The sequence below is a fragment of the Musca autumnalis genome, unplaced genomic scaffold (assembly GCF_047663935.1).
Source record: "Musca autumnalis isolate F117 unplaced genomic scaffold, ASM4766393v1 scaffold_5, whole genome shotgun sequence".
Lineage (NCBI taxonomy): Eukaryota > Metazoa > Arthropoda > Insecta > Diptera > Muscidae > Musca > Musca autumnalis.
This window is the reverse complement of record NW_027412088.1, coordinates 8,078,390-8,097,319: the sequence shown is the minus strand read 5'-3', so window position 1 is coordinate 8,097,319 and position 18,930 is coordinate 8,078,390. Positions and strand designations below refer to the sequence as shown.

Genomic DNA, 18,930 nt, shown 5'->3' with positions numbered 1-18,930 from the left:
ATTCGCATTGGTTTCAGAGATATAGCTCCGAATTTCTTTAAAAACTCAAACTTTACCATGTTTGGATGGGGCTATAAAATCCGAGCTGGATCTGACACAACAAAACCAAACTAGGGTTTCTTGTCGTTTGGGTCTGCACTTACAAAAAAATCCTCAGTTCGAATTGTTTGCACAAGATCACCTTTAAAATGTTGCACAGTGTTATTGAAAAAATAGTAAAAATTAGTAGATTCGTGCTGTTCCAGAACAAACCAATAATTGGCAACAGTATTATTCAAACACTAAACCCATGGTTTTCTTTTCATTTGTATTCTACGATATTTTAAACGAAACGGTAACTTTTTTCAGATTTTGCTTACAATTGGTCTGTTCCTTTACTTTTAAAAATGGTAACAGTGGCAAAAAATGGTAAAAGTGGTGAACTGGTCTCATATAAATTGTATGCTTTTTAAAGTAAAGGAACACTTTGCAGGTTAAAAATGGTAAGAAATGGTAACATCAGGCACGTAAAGGAACAGAGCTAATTTTAATCATTAGAGCTTGGTTCCAGTACATTTTAATAGTAATGTGCCGTTTCCACGGTGCGTCGTTCGTTCTCTATTCGTTGTTCGACCCATGCATTGGTGTCCAAAATAAATGAGAGAGAATTGTTGGGAGAGTAATGTCCCTTTGTTAAACAACGGCTGACATGGCGCTCAATTGGATTTGTTATTCTCTGTTGTTACGACAACGTGCAGGCGTGTACATCAACGGACCCATAACTACGAATAAATTACTTATTTCCCCATACAAAATTCTGTGAGCAAACGACGATTTTTCTACGTTGTTCAAGTAGAAATTCTCTCCCTAACAAATGAGAGAATTTATCGGAAAAATAAATTATGACATGTCTAAATTCAAAATTGAAAAATTTGTTGAAAACACAAAAATTTTTAGAAAAAAGATGTTCACCTGACAAACGACGTAATTAAAACGCTCGTGTGAACATGACATAAACAAATTTGTATGGGAAAACAACTTTGAATAATATGTCTGTTCGATAACCCAAAAGTTTGTACAAACTTTTACAAAATGCTGTTCGATAACAAACTTGTTCAATAAACGAGAAATCATGGGTAGTAAAATCGAAAGTCCATCATGTAAAGTCGACTTTTCAATTTTCTCTATAACCAAAATTCGACATAGATTTTCAAACCCAAAAGTCGACTAATCGAATATCGACTTACATATTCCTATTGTAACTCTCATTCTGCTCACCGCATCTTGCTCTCTCTCTGTTATGAAATGTCAAACAAACAGAAAAACAAGAGTTGAACTGTCAAAATATTTTTTTCCGTAGAAATATTTAATACAAAATTGACGCGAATTATTTACTAGTAAATCGTGAACCGTGGAAGTGGCAAGAACAGCACAAAATTTCGTAAAAACAAATATCGAACACAAAAACAGCAACTTCAACTTGCAAATAATAAATCATCGGCAACAGAAAATATTCTGAATTCGGTTATAATAAAAACAACTCAACACACGTAATGCACACTTGGAAGAGGGGCGTTGAAAAAGAAAAATTACAAGTTATTGGATATTATTAAAATACAACAAACAACTGCAATCTAAACAAAAAAGAAAGAAACAAAGCAAGCAACTGAAAAATACTATTTCGTAATTTCCCAAAAAAAAGAGAAAAAGATTTTCAAATAAAATCTATTAAAGTTGCAAAAACATCAAACTAAAAATCTCAAAAAAGTGAAAGTGAAAATAATACATTACCAAGAATTTGAAACTTAGAAACGCTTAAAAAAGGAGATTAGACGACTGACCTCAAAACAGGTGCCTACCAAAAAATTCATCATTTTTATAACCAAAAAGCAAAGAAGCTCACAAAAATACCAGCAAAATGAACGGATACACAGATATAACCAAATTGGATACACGGTAAGTTTTCAACAGCCGACTGGCAGCAGCATAAGGGCGGGGTATTCAATGAAGACAAGTGGTGTGTGTGACGTTCGAAGAAAAAAAAATCCGAGATTGTGTCAAATTGGAAATTGAATATTCCAAAATAACAAATGGTCCAATATCGAAATTTAAACTATTTTCAATTTTCTCTTTCATGTGGCCTTAAAATGATGTGTCTTACACTTATACAAGAAGAGGCAGGCAGGGGTGTTGGTTTGGTAATTTGTGGATATGGATGTGTGTGTGTGTGCGGTTTTTTGTAATTTTTTATTAAACAATTTAGTAAAATCAATGCTTAACTTACTGCCACACATTCAAGCTCTCTTTGAAGCTAAACATAATAACCTAACATTACTCCCCATTCCCCTCCCCCCACCTCTTGCATGAGACTGCTAATCAACCAAACTACTACTACACCTGTCTATTTGACTAAGTTCGGTCATAGACACACACACAGACACATTCCATCCATAATATTTTCCCCCAAATAGCCCCCAATAGCATTTTATAAGTTGTCCAGCAATTATCATAATTTAAAGTTTAACAAAATAGCTTCAACATATCTTCAAAGTCTAAATTTTTCATTTTTTGCTGTTAATGAAGTATCACCTATCTTGTGCCCCCCCGAACCTCCTCCCCTTGGCCACATCAATACAAAAAAAATATATTGTATTCACCACTAAAGAAAAAATATCGTATGATACGGAGCGGGGTGTAAAGTGGATTGGACACACATTTACCCATACATGTATCTGGCAAATACACCGAGCAGCTGACGTTGTCGGCAAAATAAACCTACTACCCAGCACAGCAAGCAAGTTAACTGGCTTTGAATGAATGGAGTGCTGCAGAGTAGACGTTATTTAGCTATGACACAATCATCTTCACACAACAATGTTTGTCACACAGAGAAGCATTCAATTCTTACTCTTGATCATGTCTATTGTTAGATAGCTATATGCACGCCTTTTTCCCTGGTAATGGAGGAGATATTCATGTAAAGTCTAGGTACTGGGTTGATTCATTGTTTCAACGACGTCACTAGCTAGAGATAGCTTCCATTATTGCTGTTTTCCCTGCTCAAATAAAAGTGAATTATGCACCATTACTGTGAGGGCTACAAATTTTTTCTAGACATGGAAAAAACTCATCGTAATTGATTAGCTAGAACGGTATGAGGTGACCGTTCTCAGTTTTTTTTTTTTTTTTCAATACTAAATGCTTTCATTTTTTTCAAATACATTTTTTTGCTCATTCTTGGCTATTTTCATTTGCAAAATCATCATTAAACTCACGCCACCCGCATTTGCTTGTATTGAAATGTTTGCTAAACCGCCGACTCGGTGATGATGATGACGACTACACAATACCACCATAGCCGGTTGGTTTGTTGGTTGGTGGTTAATGGTACAGTAGAGGCCAAGGGAAAAGAAATTTGAAATTTCGATGCAAAGCCAGCCAGCTATCCACTCGAACATTTATGTATCTGTTTAGAATTGTTGTGTTTTTTGTCTGTTTTAGGTAAAGAAAGCTGGGAATATTTGTTGGGATAATGATCTCTTGATTTATGGTCGTTTAAGGCATGACATTTTATTTATATTTTTAATTTAATTTGTTTTAATAATGTGAATGGAATTTAAATTGATTCCAAAATTCGCATTATAAAAATCTAATTGCCTGTAAAATTCCAATACATTTCAAGTGTCAAAGATAATTTTGATATTGCCTTATCTTTGTACAGCTATTTTTATTATTCAAAGGAATTTTGTCTGAATTGGTACGGATTCTATTTCATGTCAATAGGATACTAACAACCGGTAGAAGTGTGTTCCACTTGTAAAGAAATGGGAACTTACATATTTACAATTGGTTATGTGTCGAACTCTTGACTGATTAATGGTCCTATAAAGCTTTTGAAAATAACAAAATTTTACGGTACGCACATTGAAATAACATCTGAATAAGAATCAGCAAGAATAGAAAATTTGAACAACAATAATTTTAAAATATCTCGATGTTTTGGAGGGCCCAAGAATTGTAATTGCTTAACTGTTGGTCTTTGTTGGGTGAGCTTATAGGAATAATGAAAAAGCTTGAATACGGTCTGAATAACAAGATCGAAGTTGTCAATCCTCAAGCTATCTAGAGCAGTAGATCGGTATATTGTAATAGAAGGTAAACACTTTTAACCATATGTGGTGGCATCCAAATACACTATATACCTGGTCATACCAACATCCGTATTAACGAAATTGTAGACCAAGCAGAAACACGAGCTAAAGAAATTGAAATACCCTTTGCCTATCCCAGACTATCCCCTGATAAAAATAACAAATAGCTTTTGATCAGAGTGGTCGAGTGAATACAAGGCCTTGGCCGGGCGAGCTCTTCACACTTCTTCCGCATTTATCATGACATTGTCAAATGACGTTGGTTACGAAATACTAAAGCACAATAGAAAGAAATAAGTTGCATCATCAGCACTTTGTCCCGGGCCACACTACAGTAATCTCACTGAAATTTTGATATGAAATTATGCGTCTCTAGATCGACGTCCATAGTAGAGTAAAATCATAAAATTGCTTTAGTGGAGAATTCGATATAAGAACACCTAATTTCATGAAATTTTTAAATAAAATTCACGCTAGTGTGGACCGGGACTTTGTGAAACTTTTTGCTCTGAAGAACATGTCAATTTCTAGTGTCAAAAATTCTAGCAAGGAGAAGTCTGATATGAATTTGACAACATCCTTGACATAGTAAAGTTCATTTTAATATTTAATTTCATCTCAAAGAGTAACCTCACCTGATACCAAATACATTTTCAAACTATTTGGGGAATAATTCCATATTTATCTTTTTTACAGTCAACAGCCGAAAAAAAAGGGGTGGTAATTTTTTTTTCTCAAACAGCAACTTTTATGTTATCATTATCAGTAACAAATCCGTTAAAAAAGTCTCTCAATTTGCTTTTCTTGGACTTTCAAGTCATCGAACAGTGCCCAGTAACAACTGGATGTGAATTATTGGATTCTCAGAAAATCCTAAAATAGATAGGGACAATATTTTGCGTATGTTTATGTTTGTTGTAGCAGATTTTTATATAATCTTGGGTTCGTTTACGGTGTAATATGGTTCTGGTGCCATATCCAAGTCCAGCAATGTGGATACTTCAATAGACTTTCATCACAAATTTTAGAGGACATAATGGATTAGATTTGACTGGGCAGTTTAAAAGATGCATTGGTGAGGCTCTGTACTGAATTATTCAGAACATTGTTGGGTTAAAACTACTATGGTTTTGTGGTCATGCATTTGATTTTCTTCTATTCAAACCTGCACTTTTTATTCTCTTTAGTAATTTCACTCATAACTAGGCGTTTACACAAGACAGGCTGTCTTCAAATGCAACTCTGATTTAATAACACACATACATTTGACGGCTGCCTTCCAGCTATCCATCATTTTTTTTTACAGACAGCCGGGTTGACCAATTTTTGACATTTTCGTAAAAATAAGTCAGATAATAATTGAAACAAAAGAACACGAACAAAAAGAAAATATGTGAACGGAAAACAAAAATAAATCGACGATTTTTATTCATAATTTTACAATTGTTTTTGCTGTTGTCTGGACGCCTACGTAACAAAGGCAAGTTTTGGGTTTTTGACAATCAATACTCAATCAATACTCAACTGTCCTGTCATGTGTAAACGCAGGGTAAGTGCCACTTGCAAAATATTATCAATCACAAATAGATATCTATTATTGATGTGTCACTCTTTACATAGATTTGTCCCTTGATTCTGTAAACAAACGACACAAGTAAACTCCCCATTAACTGATTAGAAGTGGTGAACAAATTCTCGGTAATTAGTTAACCACTTATTACTCATAAAAATCGATAAGAAATTCACAATCACATCAATGTCATTATCATCGAAATGCTAAAAAAAAAAACTCAAAGACACAGAGACCCACGAATAGTCAGACATTCGGAAGGTGTATGTTGTTGTTATTGGGGAAAACACACTAGTTTACATTTCTGTGTCAATATTTTTGTATTAGTCACCATTTTTGTTATGACGAATGTCGTCCAGCAATGCATAATAAACAATTAAAAAAATACAGATTTAAAAGATAATAACTGATGATCCGATGTGTGGACATCCTTCGGTTTTAATAGGAAAAATACACATCATAATAAATAAATATTTGTTTAATATTGCACAAATATTTACACAATTACGACAATCACCGCAATAAATAGAATGCGAAAATAATTATGAAATATTAAAAATAATAGCAACAGACCCCCCATGGTGGTGCTGATAATTCATATCTGTATTATTATTATTTTTTAATTTGATTTAGCCCAAGATTTGTTTGCTGGACAAAAATAAAAACATGAGAACATATCTATACATTCCCGCAGCTCCACTCTCTCATTCACCCAACAACTCAACATCACTTGATATGTTTGCTGGGCATCAATATAAAAAATTTAAAAAACAAAAACCTTCATCTCATCTTCTGCTCTCTTGAACAAGATGGATGGTGAGAGAAGATGTTTGTTATTGTTTATGTTTCACAATCAATTCAAACAACGCAACACAAAATCATACGATACGTTTACGTTTTGTTTTAGGATGAGATACATAGATGGTGATGATGAAGTTTTTTGTTGGTGTTGGTGCTTAGTCTACTGTACTACTGCCAGTCAAACAACGTCACAAAAACTCTGCATAGTCTGACCATATAATTGTTGTAATGATGGTGGTGGTGGCATGAATGGCATGATGTTGAAGTACAAAATCAGGTCAACCACCACCCCAAAGCAAAAACAAAACACAACCAGTCACCCTATTGCATTTTGTTTTTGCCAAATATGTCATTTCATATTTGTTTGTGTGGTGCTGTACACATTTGTTTTTGTTGTCTGGTGGGACTACATGCCTCGTGCCACAAAAATCCACCTTAAAATCAGCCGATTTTCATGTTGTATTCCTGTTCAAACGGCGCATGTGCCATTTAAAACAGCTGCTAACAACCACACTCCCCTCAGCAGATATGGTTAAAATTTATCACTGAATGTGGCAACTCTCTGGCATATTTTGACATTTCGTAAGAGAAAAAGAGATTACCGGTTAGTTTTTTTGTTTTCTTTAAAATGGTCAATTTACAGTCAAACAGTGTTACAATTGACGCTTTGGATGGATTTAAGATTACAATGAATGGAAAAACATGGAAAATATAACAGTTAGCAGCAATGTTTTTATGCCATTAGCGTTAGAGTGGGGCAATCTAGTTCCCGGAGCGGATCGATCATTATTTAACAATGTAGTAGCGTCTGAATAATGAACGAAAATAACGAGAAAGATCGAAGTGAATGTGGAATTAAAGGATCGAGAATGAAAGGAACTATATGAATGCAAGAGTCTGGAACTACACAACTCTAATTAGAGATCAAGAAAAGCCATAGTACACATAGACTCACACAAAACTGAAAGTCATTGAGGTCTGTTTCGTTAATATCAATTAATTACTTTCCTAATCTCTAAATAATACTTTATATAGGTATTGTATTTCAAACATTTTTAGCTAAACAAAAGTTTTTATTTGTCAGAAAATTATCCTAAAAGTACGTTGACTGTCAGTTTTGAGTGATAATGCGTACTCCCCTTAACAAAGGTACTATTCTTTGAAACCAAGGATTCAGTAAGGCAAGTTTCCTTCAACATCATTTATATGTATTTCAATTCATTACATATTTCTTATTACAGATTATTTTGAACCAATCGCGCAGCAGTTAGCTTACGGATAGAAACGATTACAAACTTTGCACCATATTTATACAAACATTTGTGATTATCCCACACAATTCCAATCTTTTGACATTCCAGTTTTTGTTCAAAGGGTCCTGTACTTTTAATGGAACTTTTAACCTTAAGTTAGAGCGAATTGGAAGGAAATTCCATATTTTTAGGAATTCCATATTTTTCACAAAATCCTTAAGTAGTTCCCATATGGTTTCGCTATCTTATTAAGTTTTTGCTTGTTTTAGGTACTACCGTTTTAGTGTTAAGACAAAGAGTGTATACTAGTATTGATCGTATTATGTCAATTTACTTGTGCCAATTCTTTCTTTGTCAGTGAAAGAGGTTGCTGAGAAATTAAGGGTTATTTTACAAACCGAGGACTGGCATTTACGACCTTAGCCATATAGTAGAATATTATTTATCACACAAGTGCAATTTATTAAGACCGAAGAAGTTTTTTATTTTATAGAAAATATCGCTTTTTCCCCATTTTAACTAGACTCATTTTAATCACATTTGGTACAATTGGTATCCGATCACTTTCAGTTCATCATAACCCTGTTTTACTTTAGATATTGTATAATGTATGCCAGGCCGCAGTTATATTTCAATGATTTGGTTTAAAGTTGTGGTCAAAGCATAGCATTTGTTTTCTGCTCCCATTTTCTTTCTAATCTTAGTTTTAAACTTCGTTTTGTGTTTTATTTAAAGAGTAAAACAAAATTACAATATGAGGCAATCACCGTCATCATTGGCATTATATGATGTCTTATTGGTCTGCCTTCTCTGCAATTTTGTTTTACGTCGTTAATATTGTGTGGCCCCACATTAATGATGCCAAAAATAAAAAAATGTGGCGTGTTTTTCATGTAATCACATCTGTGCCATGATACCGTCAAACGATGGGAACACAATGGTGATCATAATGAATGAATGAATCTACAAGCAACTAAATAGCTCAGGACTAAGCTATTGTATAGTGGGATAAGATGACTGGCAATCAACTAATTTGCTTTTGTGTTTCTTTTTTTATTTAGGAATGCACTCACTTTCTAGATCCGTTTGGAATTTTAGACAGACTTTTTTTAGACTGAAATACTAATTGATTTAAAGTGACTTAGATTAAGTTTTATTCGAGATGTTTTCAAATGATGATGAAAGTTTGCATAAACAATTTATCGTAAGTGCATACCATTCATTCATTGTTGTAGTGGGTTGGCTGGTGGCTTTTGTTAAAACGCAATTAAATAAATTGTACATTTGTTGTTGTTTGAACTAAAAATAGTAGTGCAATTTACTGTCACTTTCTTCATTCCTCAATCTCTGCGTATGCAAATTGGATATTATTTGTCTGAAGAAAATTCTGGATTTCCTTTATGCAATGCAAAATGAATTAATGTGGGAAATGTAATTCAATAGCGGGCTGCATTCAAAAATGAAATTGAAAGCCGTTTCTAATTTATTCTAAAAAATATTCCAATTTATTATTCTAATTTATTACAAAGTTTATTGATAATGAAAATCAAAGCAAATCCTTTTCGAGAATCTAACCTCAATCCTTATTAGGTATAATAGGAAACATTTGTTTTGTAGCTATTGCTCAGAGTTTCGTAGTTGTACATCATTTTTGAAATTGAAAACAATTTGGAGAAAAGTAATTATTATACGGAAATCATGTTTAATCCACTCATCCATCCATTGTCGTCTTGATTATTATTCATCACGTTCCTGTGTCGGTTTACATTTAATTCAAATATAGCATTCGTACATAGAAGGAAGTCGCCAAATAGAAAAAACAGTTCTTTTTGTTAAAAATAGCAGAGAAAACGATTGCCATAGGCGTTAATTTGAGATCATAAAGGAAGGTATGGGTATTTATTCGATATGAAAAATGTTTTGGCAATTACGGGAAATTTCTGGTCTGGAACTGATTCATATTTTCCTAAAATTTGTAGCCCAGTGTAATGGGTATCAGTTCAAAATTATGATGTTGAGTATTTATCTTAATTCAAATAGATATGCAGCCCTGGCAATTGCGATAATCTGTTCATTGACGTAGAAACGTGCGTCACAACGGTTGAATGAAATATGTAGCGCTCTAATCAATGTTGGTATTAATTGATGTTATCACTGTTAGTATTGTTTTGAAGACAGTTTTCCAAATTTATAGTTACTTGACAAAAAAAAAAAAAAAAAAAAAAAAAGCATTTTGATATTTTTTTTTTGCTTTTTTGGCCAATTTGAGTATGTAAATTTTTTATTTCTTTTTAAATTTGTCTTTAAGATTGTTATAATATCTTACAAAAATGTTTCTATAAGAATGATGAATTGCCGAGTGGTTTTGAGAATAATGTTCCTCATGGATTTTTAAATATAAGAAACAAATCTTTTTCCAAAAAATTCTAGTACAAATTAAATACCCTCACAAATATTTTCCATAATTTAGTATGGAAAACTATTGAATGGTTTTTTTCCATACCAAACTATGGAATATATTTGTGAGGATAATAATTTGTTTAATTTAAATTTTTTTAAACAATTTACTTGGAAATGTCGACTAAGTTTTAGAAGTGCAATTATTAATTACACAGTCAAACTTCTCCATAACGTAGCTGTTGGGAACAAAACATTAGTACGTAATAGATAAACTTTATAAGACAATCCGTTATAGAGAATGATTCATTATAGAGATGTTCATTATAGAGAAGTTCGACTGTAATATAAAATCATACTATTCATACCATCTAATGTCTACAATGTATATGTATATATATACAAAAACCTCTTTTTTGTTATCTGTTCCTTCCCTAAATCTACTTTTTGTTTGGTCTGACTTGGCTAATAAAATGTCATAAAATATCAATAGAAATATCACTTAGTAAATGTCAATACTGTTCTGCTGTATTTTCGCTGTACCACCACCAACCACCTCCCACTCCTCTCCATGGGGTATTTTATTTCTTTTCATAAATAATGCATTACCTACAAGTACTTCAAAAAGGGAAATCTTTTTCGTTTTTTTTTTTTTTTTTTTGAAAATGTCTACAACGTAATTTTTATTGGATAGTTTACAACGTCATTATCGTCGAAATCATTGGGCTAGACGTCCAAGTGTAAATTATATTTATACATGCTTTACAAAAGAGCGATCACGTTGTTAATGCGTGCCATATATGTGAACGTGAGTGTGTACAGCAAGTCCACTTGAAGTATGTAGCTGCTGCTGCTTCTAGTCTGCTGACTGACTGGCTGTATTCATGAATGTCAACTTCTCACTAATCGACTGACTGACTTGCTGACTGCCTAGACGCCTGACACACGCCGAATGATTAAAAGAACAAGTGCTGCGATATGCTGCCTTGTAATCACCCCTTCTTGTCTTGTAATGCGCCGCATGCCCGACCAACTAACTTTGTCTGTCCCCATTATAGCCAAATAAAATAAAAGTGTCAAGGCATCACCTACTAAGTAGATAGGCCAATCTTCCAAGACAATAAAATATTTCCCAGGCTATCTTATCTTTGTATAGAATGAAAAATTCCCTTAATAGTGGGGAATTTTCTCTTAGAACCTTTATAATGGCGACTTTTGTTGGTTGTTGCAACTACTCCAGTTAATTTTAATTTAATTTTAAAAATCACAGCACCATACCACCAACACAACCCAACCACAATGCCAATCAGGTGATAATCATTCTTATAGTATTTTATTGGCCTTATTGTTGGCTTTTGGCCAAAAGCTACAAGTGGTGGTGGTGGCAGGCATGAGACTTGAAACCAAAATAACAGTCAAAATTCTAAATTTAAATAACAAAAACAAAAAAAAAACTGTTCTATTCTTTATTGATCATGATTTTGATTTCAAAATATTTTTGTATATTCATAAAGATAAGCGGGCTTAAAGAGTTTATAACTGTTATGTGGCGACGATAAGGCCAAATCTAATGAATTGCATATTTCACATATAAAGAAGGAAATCCCACAAGTGTTTGTCGACTACAAATACACAAGGCAAATTATTATATCTTCCTCCATATGGCATAAATTAATTAGTTATCAATGCAGATAGTTTTGTTTATTTAGATGAGGAAATTTGTTGTGGGTGGGAAATACGTTTGCATGGCATGAGGAAACTCGAGGGGAAATCATTTTAATGGAATTTCTTCGAGATGAAATATTTTTTGTTAACAAAATGTATTGAAATTTAACCAAATGGCTTTTCTATTGACATTGAAGAAAACTGCAGCAATATCGGATAGTATGTGTACCTTGGTACTTTCTAATTGTTAATGAACACATTTTCTCAATAACCTGTAGCATGTTTCAATTATACAAATGTCAGAAAGATAATAACATTTGGCGAACATTTTTACAAAATGGCGAAAGGCATAATGAAATCAAGAGTGGGGCTATTCCCTATGAGTATCAAAGAAGGGATAAGGATAAATTCACCTATTACATTTTTAGCTTAAAACACAATGGGGGTTATCATGAACGGCAATTACGCGTGAATTTTTTCAATTTTTCCCTTAAGTTGCAACGGCGGAAAAACAAAACTCACGGGGAAATTTCATTCATGATAACCCCCAATAAGTGGAGTCTTTCACAAGAAGTAACTTTTGTTGTTGTAGCAGTCATACTACTATTACAATATGGACTGAGTATGATGTTTAGCACATAAACTTCGATTTATTCCAGAAATTTCAATTTCAGTCATACAACATTGTTTGTTGTTGTTTTACTTATGTCATAAGTCTTTGTAACACTTTCCTATGTCTTGTGCCAGACTATGAAAATTTTCATGAAAATGTTTTCAGTTTATGGGTAAGAAGGGAGAAAGGGAGCTCCTTCACCTCCGCTCTCTCCTAAAAGCTAAAATATTTTCGTGTTTTATTTTCAGTGTCTGGCACAAGAGCTTCTATCCTATTACAAACAAACGAACATTTTTGTATTGACTTTTTTTAGGTTCTTTAAGTTTTTTTTTTATTTCTTTCTTGTCTTACAATTGCCAAATAAATTACATCAGCTAAGTAAGCAAGCGTCGTCATACAATGTTCCTTCCGCTTTGCAAGGTTATTTGTTGTTGTGGTGGTAGTGTTATTGGTGTTACTACAACCCACAAAATGAACAGTAAATGACGGACAAAGACCGGCACTGTCTGCCTTTAAGCCAAACATTTTTATGGTATTGCTAAAAAATCACCCAAGACAAGTGCTGCCTTGTCTTTTTTATTTAGGCTGGGGAATAGTAAGGAAATCAAGTAGGTGGTTTTGAACTTGGCCCTTAAGTGTGGTATCCAATCACTCAACAGAGTTATCATTGTCACACATACTGCGTGTTTTCGTTTTCAATGTGAGTTCACAGCCAGCTATACATACCCAATAGTTTACTCTCTCACCTCTTTTCTGTTTAATGTCTTCCCAAGTTAAACCAAGCCCCCTTTTGTTAAAACAGCAAACATTTTTTCTGTGCTCTTGAATATCGATGAAGCTAATATTTGGTTACTCGAAATAATCAAACAACACCCATGGCATTTTTAATTAACTCTGTTTTTTGTTAACTAACTTTTAAGGCACACACACAGACTTATGTTAATCATGTTTACTCATTTATAACAAGGTTTTTTATACTTTGACAAATGAAGAAAACTGACCATTGAAATTTTCGAATAAAAAACAAATTTTAAATTCAAAACCAAAAAAAATGGTAATAAAGAATCATGAACACGTTATGGCAATCCATACATACCCCTTACCCTTCCTTCCAAGATAACAAAAAATACAAAATATATTTTTGAATGTTAACTGTTTGGCATTTTGGTGGAATTTAAAACGGTTTGGTTCTTATACCATATAATAGAATAAAACAACAAAACTGGTTAACTACTTAGAATTCGGATGCATGGTGCTAAAATTTTATTGTCTAGCTTATTTTAAACCGCTGCTATTCTGTGATATTCTTCTGGTTTTCCATATTTTAATCTGATATTGAGTGTCATGATGATTCGCTTAATTCTTATTCCTAGATTCTAAAGATGTTGATGATAGCTTTCTGAACACGGAAGTTTCTTTTTTTTTGTCTCTCATCAAAACTCATGGCAGACATAAAGACGTCGTCTGAATCTTGTCTTCAATGAATTAATGGAAGAATTCGTCATAAATTATTTTCATATTTTTTTATTCAATATTTATTCTCATTATGTTATAAGTAACAATTAAGTTGTCATAAAAGTAGATATGTCTTATTTGCTATTTTTCTTTTTCATTCTTCAGAAGCTGTTTACGCCGCATAGCCCGTCATGATGAATTACAATTTTCAAACAACAGTATTGTCAATGTTATGGAGAAGTTTGTGAAGACGGTTAATGTCATGGATGAAACAATATTAGTTCCATGCAGGCTCATGGATAGACAGGTAAATATATTGTACATCGCCCACACACACATATACGCCACTAAAGAGAACTTCATTATATCATACGATAGATTATGTGCTATTGAGAATCACGCCCTAAGAGTGAAACCATAAAGCGGCGCAGAACCTACATATATTACAAATCTAAAAGTTTTAACTGATAAGGGAAACGTAGTTCAGGTGTATTTTTCAGCCCCAGAGAAATTCAAAATTACCAAAATACTTGGATTTTAGGTAACAATCGATGTCTTCATATATCAATATTTGAACCTTAGAAAAATTAAATTCTTTTAAATGAGTCCACTAATGTTTTTCCCTTTTCCATTTTTCTCAAAATGGCAAAATGAGACTTTTATTAAGCAATCTCATCAGAATTTCGCTCCCTACATCCCATTTTTGAAAGATATTTACCATTAAATTACTTTCTGTGCCGAAAAATTCCGTGGAAATATTAGTTATTGACATGTATGTCAACTACTTCCTCCTTGGAAGAGCTTTGTATTATCTCTGCAGGTATTATAGAATTCGGACATTCCAATTTGGCTGTCCTAAATGTGGAAAAGTCTTACAAATTTCGTACTGTGAACTTTACGTTCTTTCAAAAAATTCGGTCAAATTTGTGTAAAATATCTTTGGGGTTAAATAGTTCTAAATTAAGGAACCAAAGCCGGCGTAGGGTGATGTTAGTCTGCAATTCTCCCACCTATATGAATAAATATTCAGTTACTGATTACCATGCTCTTCATAGAGTACATTCTTCATTACTTTTACACTTCAGCTCCATTACCACCAACCATCCTCTTCACAAACTCATAATTTCTACAACAAAAAACAACCCACCATCCGCAAAACAAATTCTAAATATCTTTTCTATTTCTTTTGCACTTCTTTTCTTTCAACAAATTCATTAGGTGGGTGATAGTACTGATATTATACCAACTCCTGGCAAAGATGTGACCTCCAATCAACACACACTTCTACCAAATGCCAATGGCAAACGCAAAAATGTCAACTCGAAAAATGTTCACGAATTCCTACACTCTTCAGAGCTCTCCAATCTCTATAATGTTTTGAATGCTTTGAAAAATGACCTCTTGTGGACGGGCAAAGATGATTCTGAAGATGATTTGGAAGAACAGACCAACAGTTGTTTGCACATCAGTGAAACGTCGAAGACTGAAAATATTTGCAATGCCGCCAATGCCAACGCCAGCAACAACAGCACCTCCGCAAAGGGCCACAATAGACGCCCTTCAACCGCATCAATGGCCTCCATTGCCTCCGTTAGCCAATTGAGCGACTCCGAAAGTGATATCTCCAATGAAAATGATTCGGGCGTTGAATCGGAGAGCAATAAAAACGGCAGTGATGCCAATAGCAGCAGCAGCAGTGAAGATGGTCATGTACAAAAGAAACCAGCCAATGTTGACAAAGCCACCGAATTGGCCAAACGCTGTCGAAGACATTTGAATGGCTTGTATCAGTGCCTGGAACAAATGACAGAAGCCGCCAACTATTTGACTGCACGGTACCAAAGTGATATTGGTGGTAGCGTGTAGGATTTGGTTGAGGGCTGTTGTGAAACGTCGTCATCTCATCATAATCATCATTGTGGGAACACACACTAACTAAGCTAACCTAAGAAATGGAAACAAAAGATTAAGAAAAACAAGCGGGGTTTGGGATAATTACTTCGCCAATAAATACAAACACACTCACAAGGGGGTTCATGGTTCTAGTTTAGTTGAATATTATGTTTTTTTTTTTCTTTTAGTAGGTGGTACATTTTTAAAAAATGCATGCTAAAACAAAAAGAAATACGGAAACACACAACACACAAAATAGGAGCACTCCCGAGCTAGGGAGCGCTAAACTGGATATTAATATCTTAAGTTTAAGAAAGTATCATAATTATGTTATAGTTAGTTTAAAATATATAGGTTGAAGTTATATTGTAGATGATATTTCTTTCGAAAAACAAAAGAAAAAAAAAACTCCAAACAAACAGCAGTAGAAGCTTCACAATTTGTAAGTGAGGAGCGAGCAACTAGAAGTAGAACAAACAAAAACCAACTCAACTGCAATAAAATGACAAGATATACAAGAACAGTAGAAAGTGCCTACAAAGAACTACGTTATGATCAGGAATGGATGATGGTTCAAAAGTCTCAGATTAAGATGAAAGAGGCTTTTGACAGGATAAATACTACTCCGCTCTCAATAATGTCATTGAGAGGAATTATGTTTTTGGTTTTATTCCGCAACTATTTTCATTATGAAATGTGTATGGCTCAACACACTGTGCTAAAAACGTCAACTTTTAACAGCATCAACAAAAGAAACAAATGAACTTATTGATAAACACACAATGACTAAAGATCTTAAAAAGTTACTGAATAGACGACCCCCTGCAATCGTGTCAATGCACAATTACAAAAAGCAATTCCTGGTTATAACAAAATATTTATGACAGCATTCGGATATATATTTAACAAATAATAAAGGACATATTTATATATACATATATGTATATTCAGATATATCGAAAATTATTTGTCTTTTAGAGGTCTTTGTAGACACCATTCTACTGTACATTGAAGACATTAAACTCTCTCTCTGCCCATCTACGAATTTCCCTTAAGGAAATTGAAAAAAATACAACCCTACTTTTAGCAGCTTAACTTGTTTGAAATCCAAAACCAATACAAATGTGATGATAATATTGCATAAATTTGAAATTGTAGATTCGAACATCACCTTTGTATTGTTGTGACTATTCAGTTTTATCGTACACAACACATACAGATATTTTGGTTTTCAAGCTACACAACACTGAGACTGACCAAGACCACTCAAATACTAGAAATACATCAACAACATACAAACACAAATACATTCGTTCGTTCGTTCGTCTAAAGCTAGTCTTTAATTACAAAAACAAAAATCTCTATAGCATTCCTCACTTCTTATTTTTTAAATTTTGTTTTTTTTTTATAAAAAAGTTAAGGCTGTTTGGGTTTTTTTATTATTAATTTTGTGTGTTTCTTCTTTGTGATCATGAATCGCTGCTGCTTAGTAGAGTCAAAGCATAAACAAAAAAAATCAAAAAAACAAAAGTAAACACCTCTTAGAGTTGTATTTAAGGCAAGAAACAAAAAGAAAAAAAGTTAAGCACTAAAATTGCACCAAAAACCGCTTACCGATTATGAACTTAAAACGAAACCAGAACTGGCTGCTCTTAATTTATTTTGTCGTAAAAGTAGACATTCGAATGTAAGTTCGTTTCACGTTCATAATCGTTTTAAAACAATTCTCTGAGTTCAATATGTACCATGTAAATGTTGTTGTTTACTTTAAGAGTATTTTTGTTTTAATGTTGATCTTTGAACAAGAAATGTCTGGGCAAAATTTAAAGAAATTCTTCTCATTACCAACCCTCCGCCTTGAAAAAAGACAAGTTGTTTAACTTTCTGATTTGGGGAATTTCTCTAAAATTTGTTCAGATTTTACTCTGCTGTTGAAATGAAAGAAAACAAGTGATGGGAAAGTGAAATGGTTATTTTTACTATAACCATAGTCTGTAACAATTTTAGTCATGAAGGAAAGGTTTTAATAACAAAAATTTAGTCGTTGACGTTGTCTTTGAAAAGAGGAATAAAAGAAATCAATCAAACACACACAGATAACCATGGAAAAGTAAAGAAATCAAATTTCTTTATTTTCTCAAAAAACGGAATTTGTTGTGTAAGTGATAATTTTTTTCGTTTTCTTTTATTCCAAACCTATAAAAATTAATTGGCTTTAATACTGTATTTTGTTTTTTATATTTTTTTAATAATACTTTTGGTACAGATTTGAATTTTTGTTAAATAAAAATCCTTAAATTTTTTTCGAAACTATTATTAAAAAAAAGAAACAAAACAAAAATACAAAAAAAAACTCTAAGTTATTCGATTATTTTCTCTTTTTTGTTATTGTGAAAAAAGTGAACAATTTTTATATATAATTTGTATAATAAAAGCAACAAACAAAGAACAATGATTTATTATATAATATTATTATTATAATTTTTATGTAATTGTATGTATTTATGTCTGTAACAATAGTAATACAAAGAAACAAAAAACAAAACTTGTATTTAATTGAAACAAAAGAATCAAACCAAACTCTATGTACAATTATTTTTTCCAAATATTAAAAATAAATCATAAACATATATCGTGAAATTAAAAAACTCGAGTTTTTCTTTTTTTTCATTATCTTAACAATTTCATAAATTGTTGTTAACTGATTGTTGTTGCCATGCCCAGTGAAGAAAGCTAATGACTTGGAGTTAATCAGACAACAACAAAAAGTCATTTTTTAATGGGATAACGTGCCTTTATGCATATGAGTAATTAGTCGGTTAACACAGGAATACAAATATTAAATAAATTTTTAATGTGGGTAACTAAATATTGGGAAATTTCCCATATTTCATGAAGTATTAGCTTCCCCATACACGGTGTGTCTTAACTAAATTAACTAAATTTAAATGGAAGGTGCTTACACCTGGGAAGTTTTTGCAGATTCTGAAACTACAATGTTCATAGATGAGAAATATCAAGAAACAAAAAAAAAAAAAAAAAAAAAAAAAAACAAAACGCCGGACGGATTTTCAAATAAATCGCGATTTAAGTCCACATTTTTAGGGGTTCTTTAGGTTTCCACGATTTTGCTTGGAAACCGCGAGTCCAATG

At 32.8% G+C, this 18,930-nt stretch overlaps 1 protein-coding gene and 1 long non-coding RNA gene across 3 annotated transcripts; both read left to right on the top strand.

The window, feature by feature from the left end:
* The first annotated feature begins 1,276 nt into the window (after nt 1–1,276).
* Nucleotides 1,277–18,425, top strand: LOC141387280 (uncharacterized). Its single transcript, XM_073956754.1, has 3 exons — nt 1,277–1,935; nt 14,050–14,191; nt 15,103–18,425. Exons 1-3 carry the CDS (start codon nt 1,898–1,900, stop codon nt 15,748–15,750), a joined length of 828 nt encoding a protein of 275 aa, XP_073812855.1. The 5' UTR covers nt 1,277–1,897; the 3' UTR covers nt 15,751–18,425.
* On the top strand, nt 1,943–13,457 carry LOC141387286 (uncharacterized). 2 transcript variants are annotated; one of them, XR_012408524.1, is made up of 3 exons: nt 1,943–7,083; nt 7,145–7,477; nt 7,537–13,457. It is a non-coding gene; the product is annotated as an uncharacterized lncRNA (long non-coding RNA). The 2 variants fall into 2 exon arrangements; XR_012408523.1 differs by having other exon boundaries at nt 1,943–7,477.
* Nucleotides 18,426–18,930: the final 505 nt, after the last annotated feature.

Coding starts and splice junctions, on each gene's coding strand:
- LOC141387280 (XM_073956754.1), top strand. CDS start 1,898: ATGAACGGATACACAGATATAACCAAATTGGATACACG. Junction 1,936..14,049: donor ATAACCAAATTGGATACACG/GTAAGTTTTCAA, acceptor TTCATTCTTCAG/AAGCTGTTTACGCCGCATAG. Junction 14,192..15,102: donor GCAGGCTCATGGATAGACAG/GTAAATATATTG, acceptor CAAATTCATTAG/GTGGGTGATAGTACTGATAT.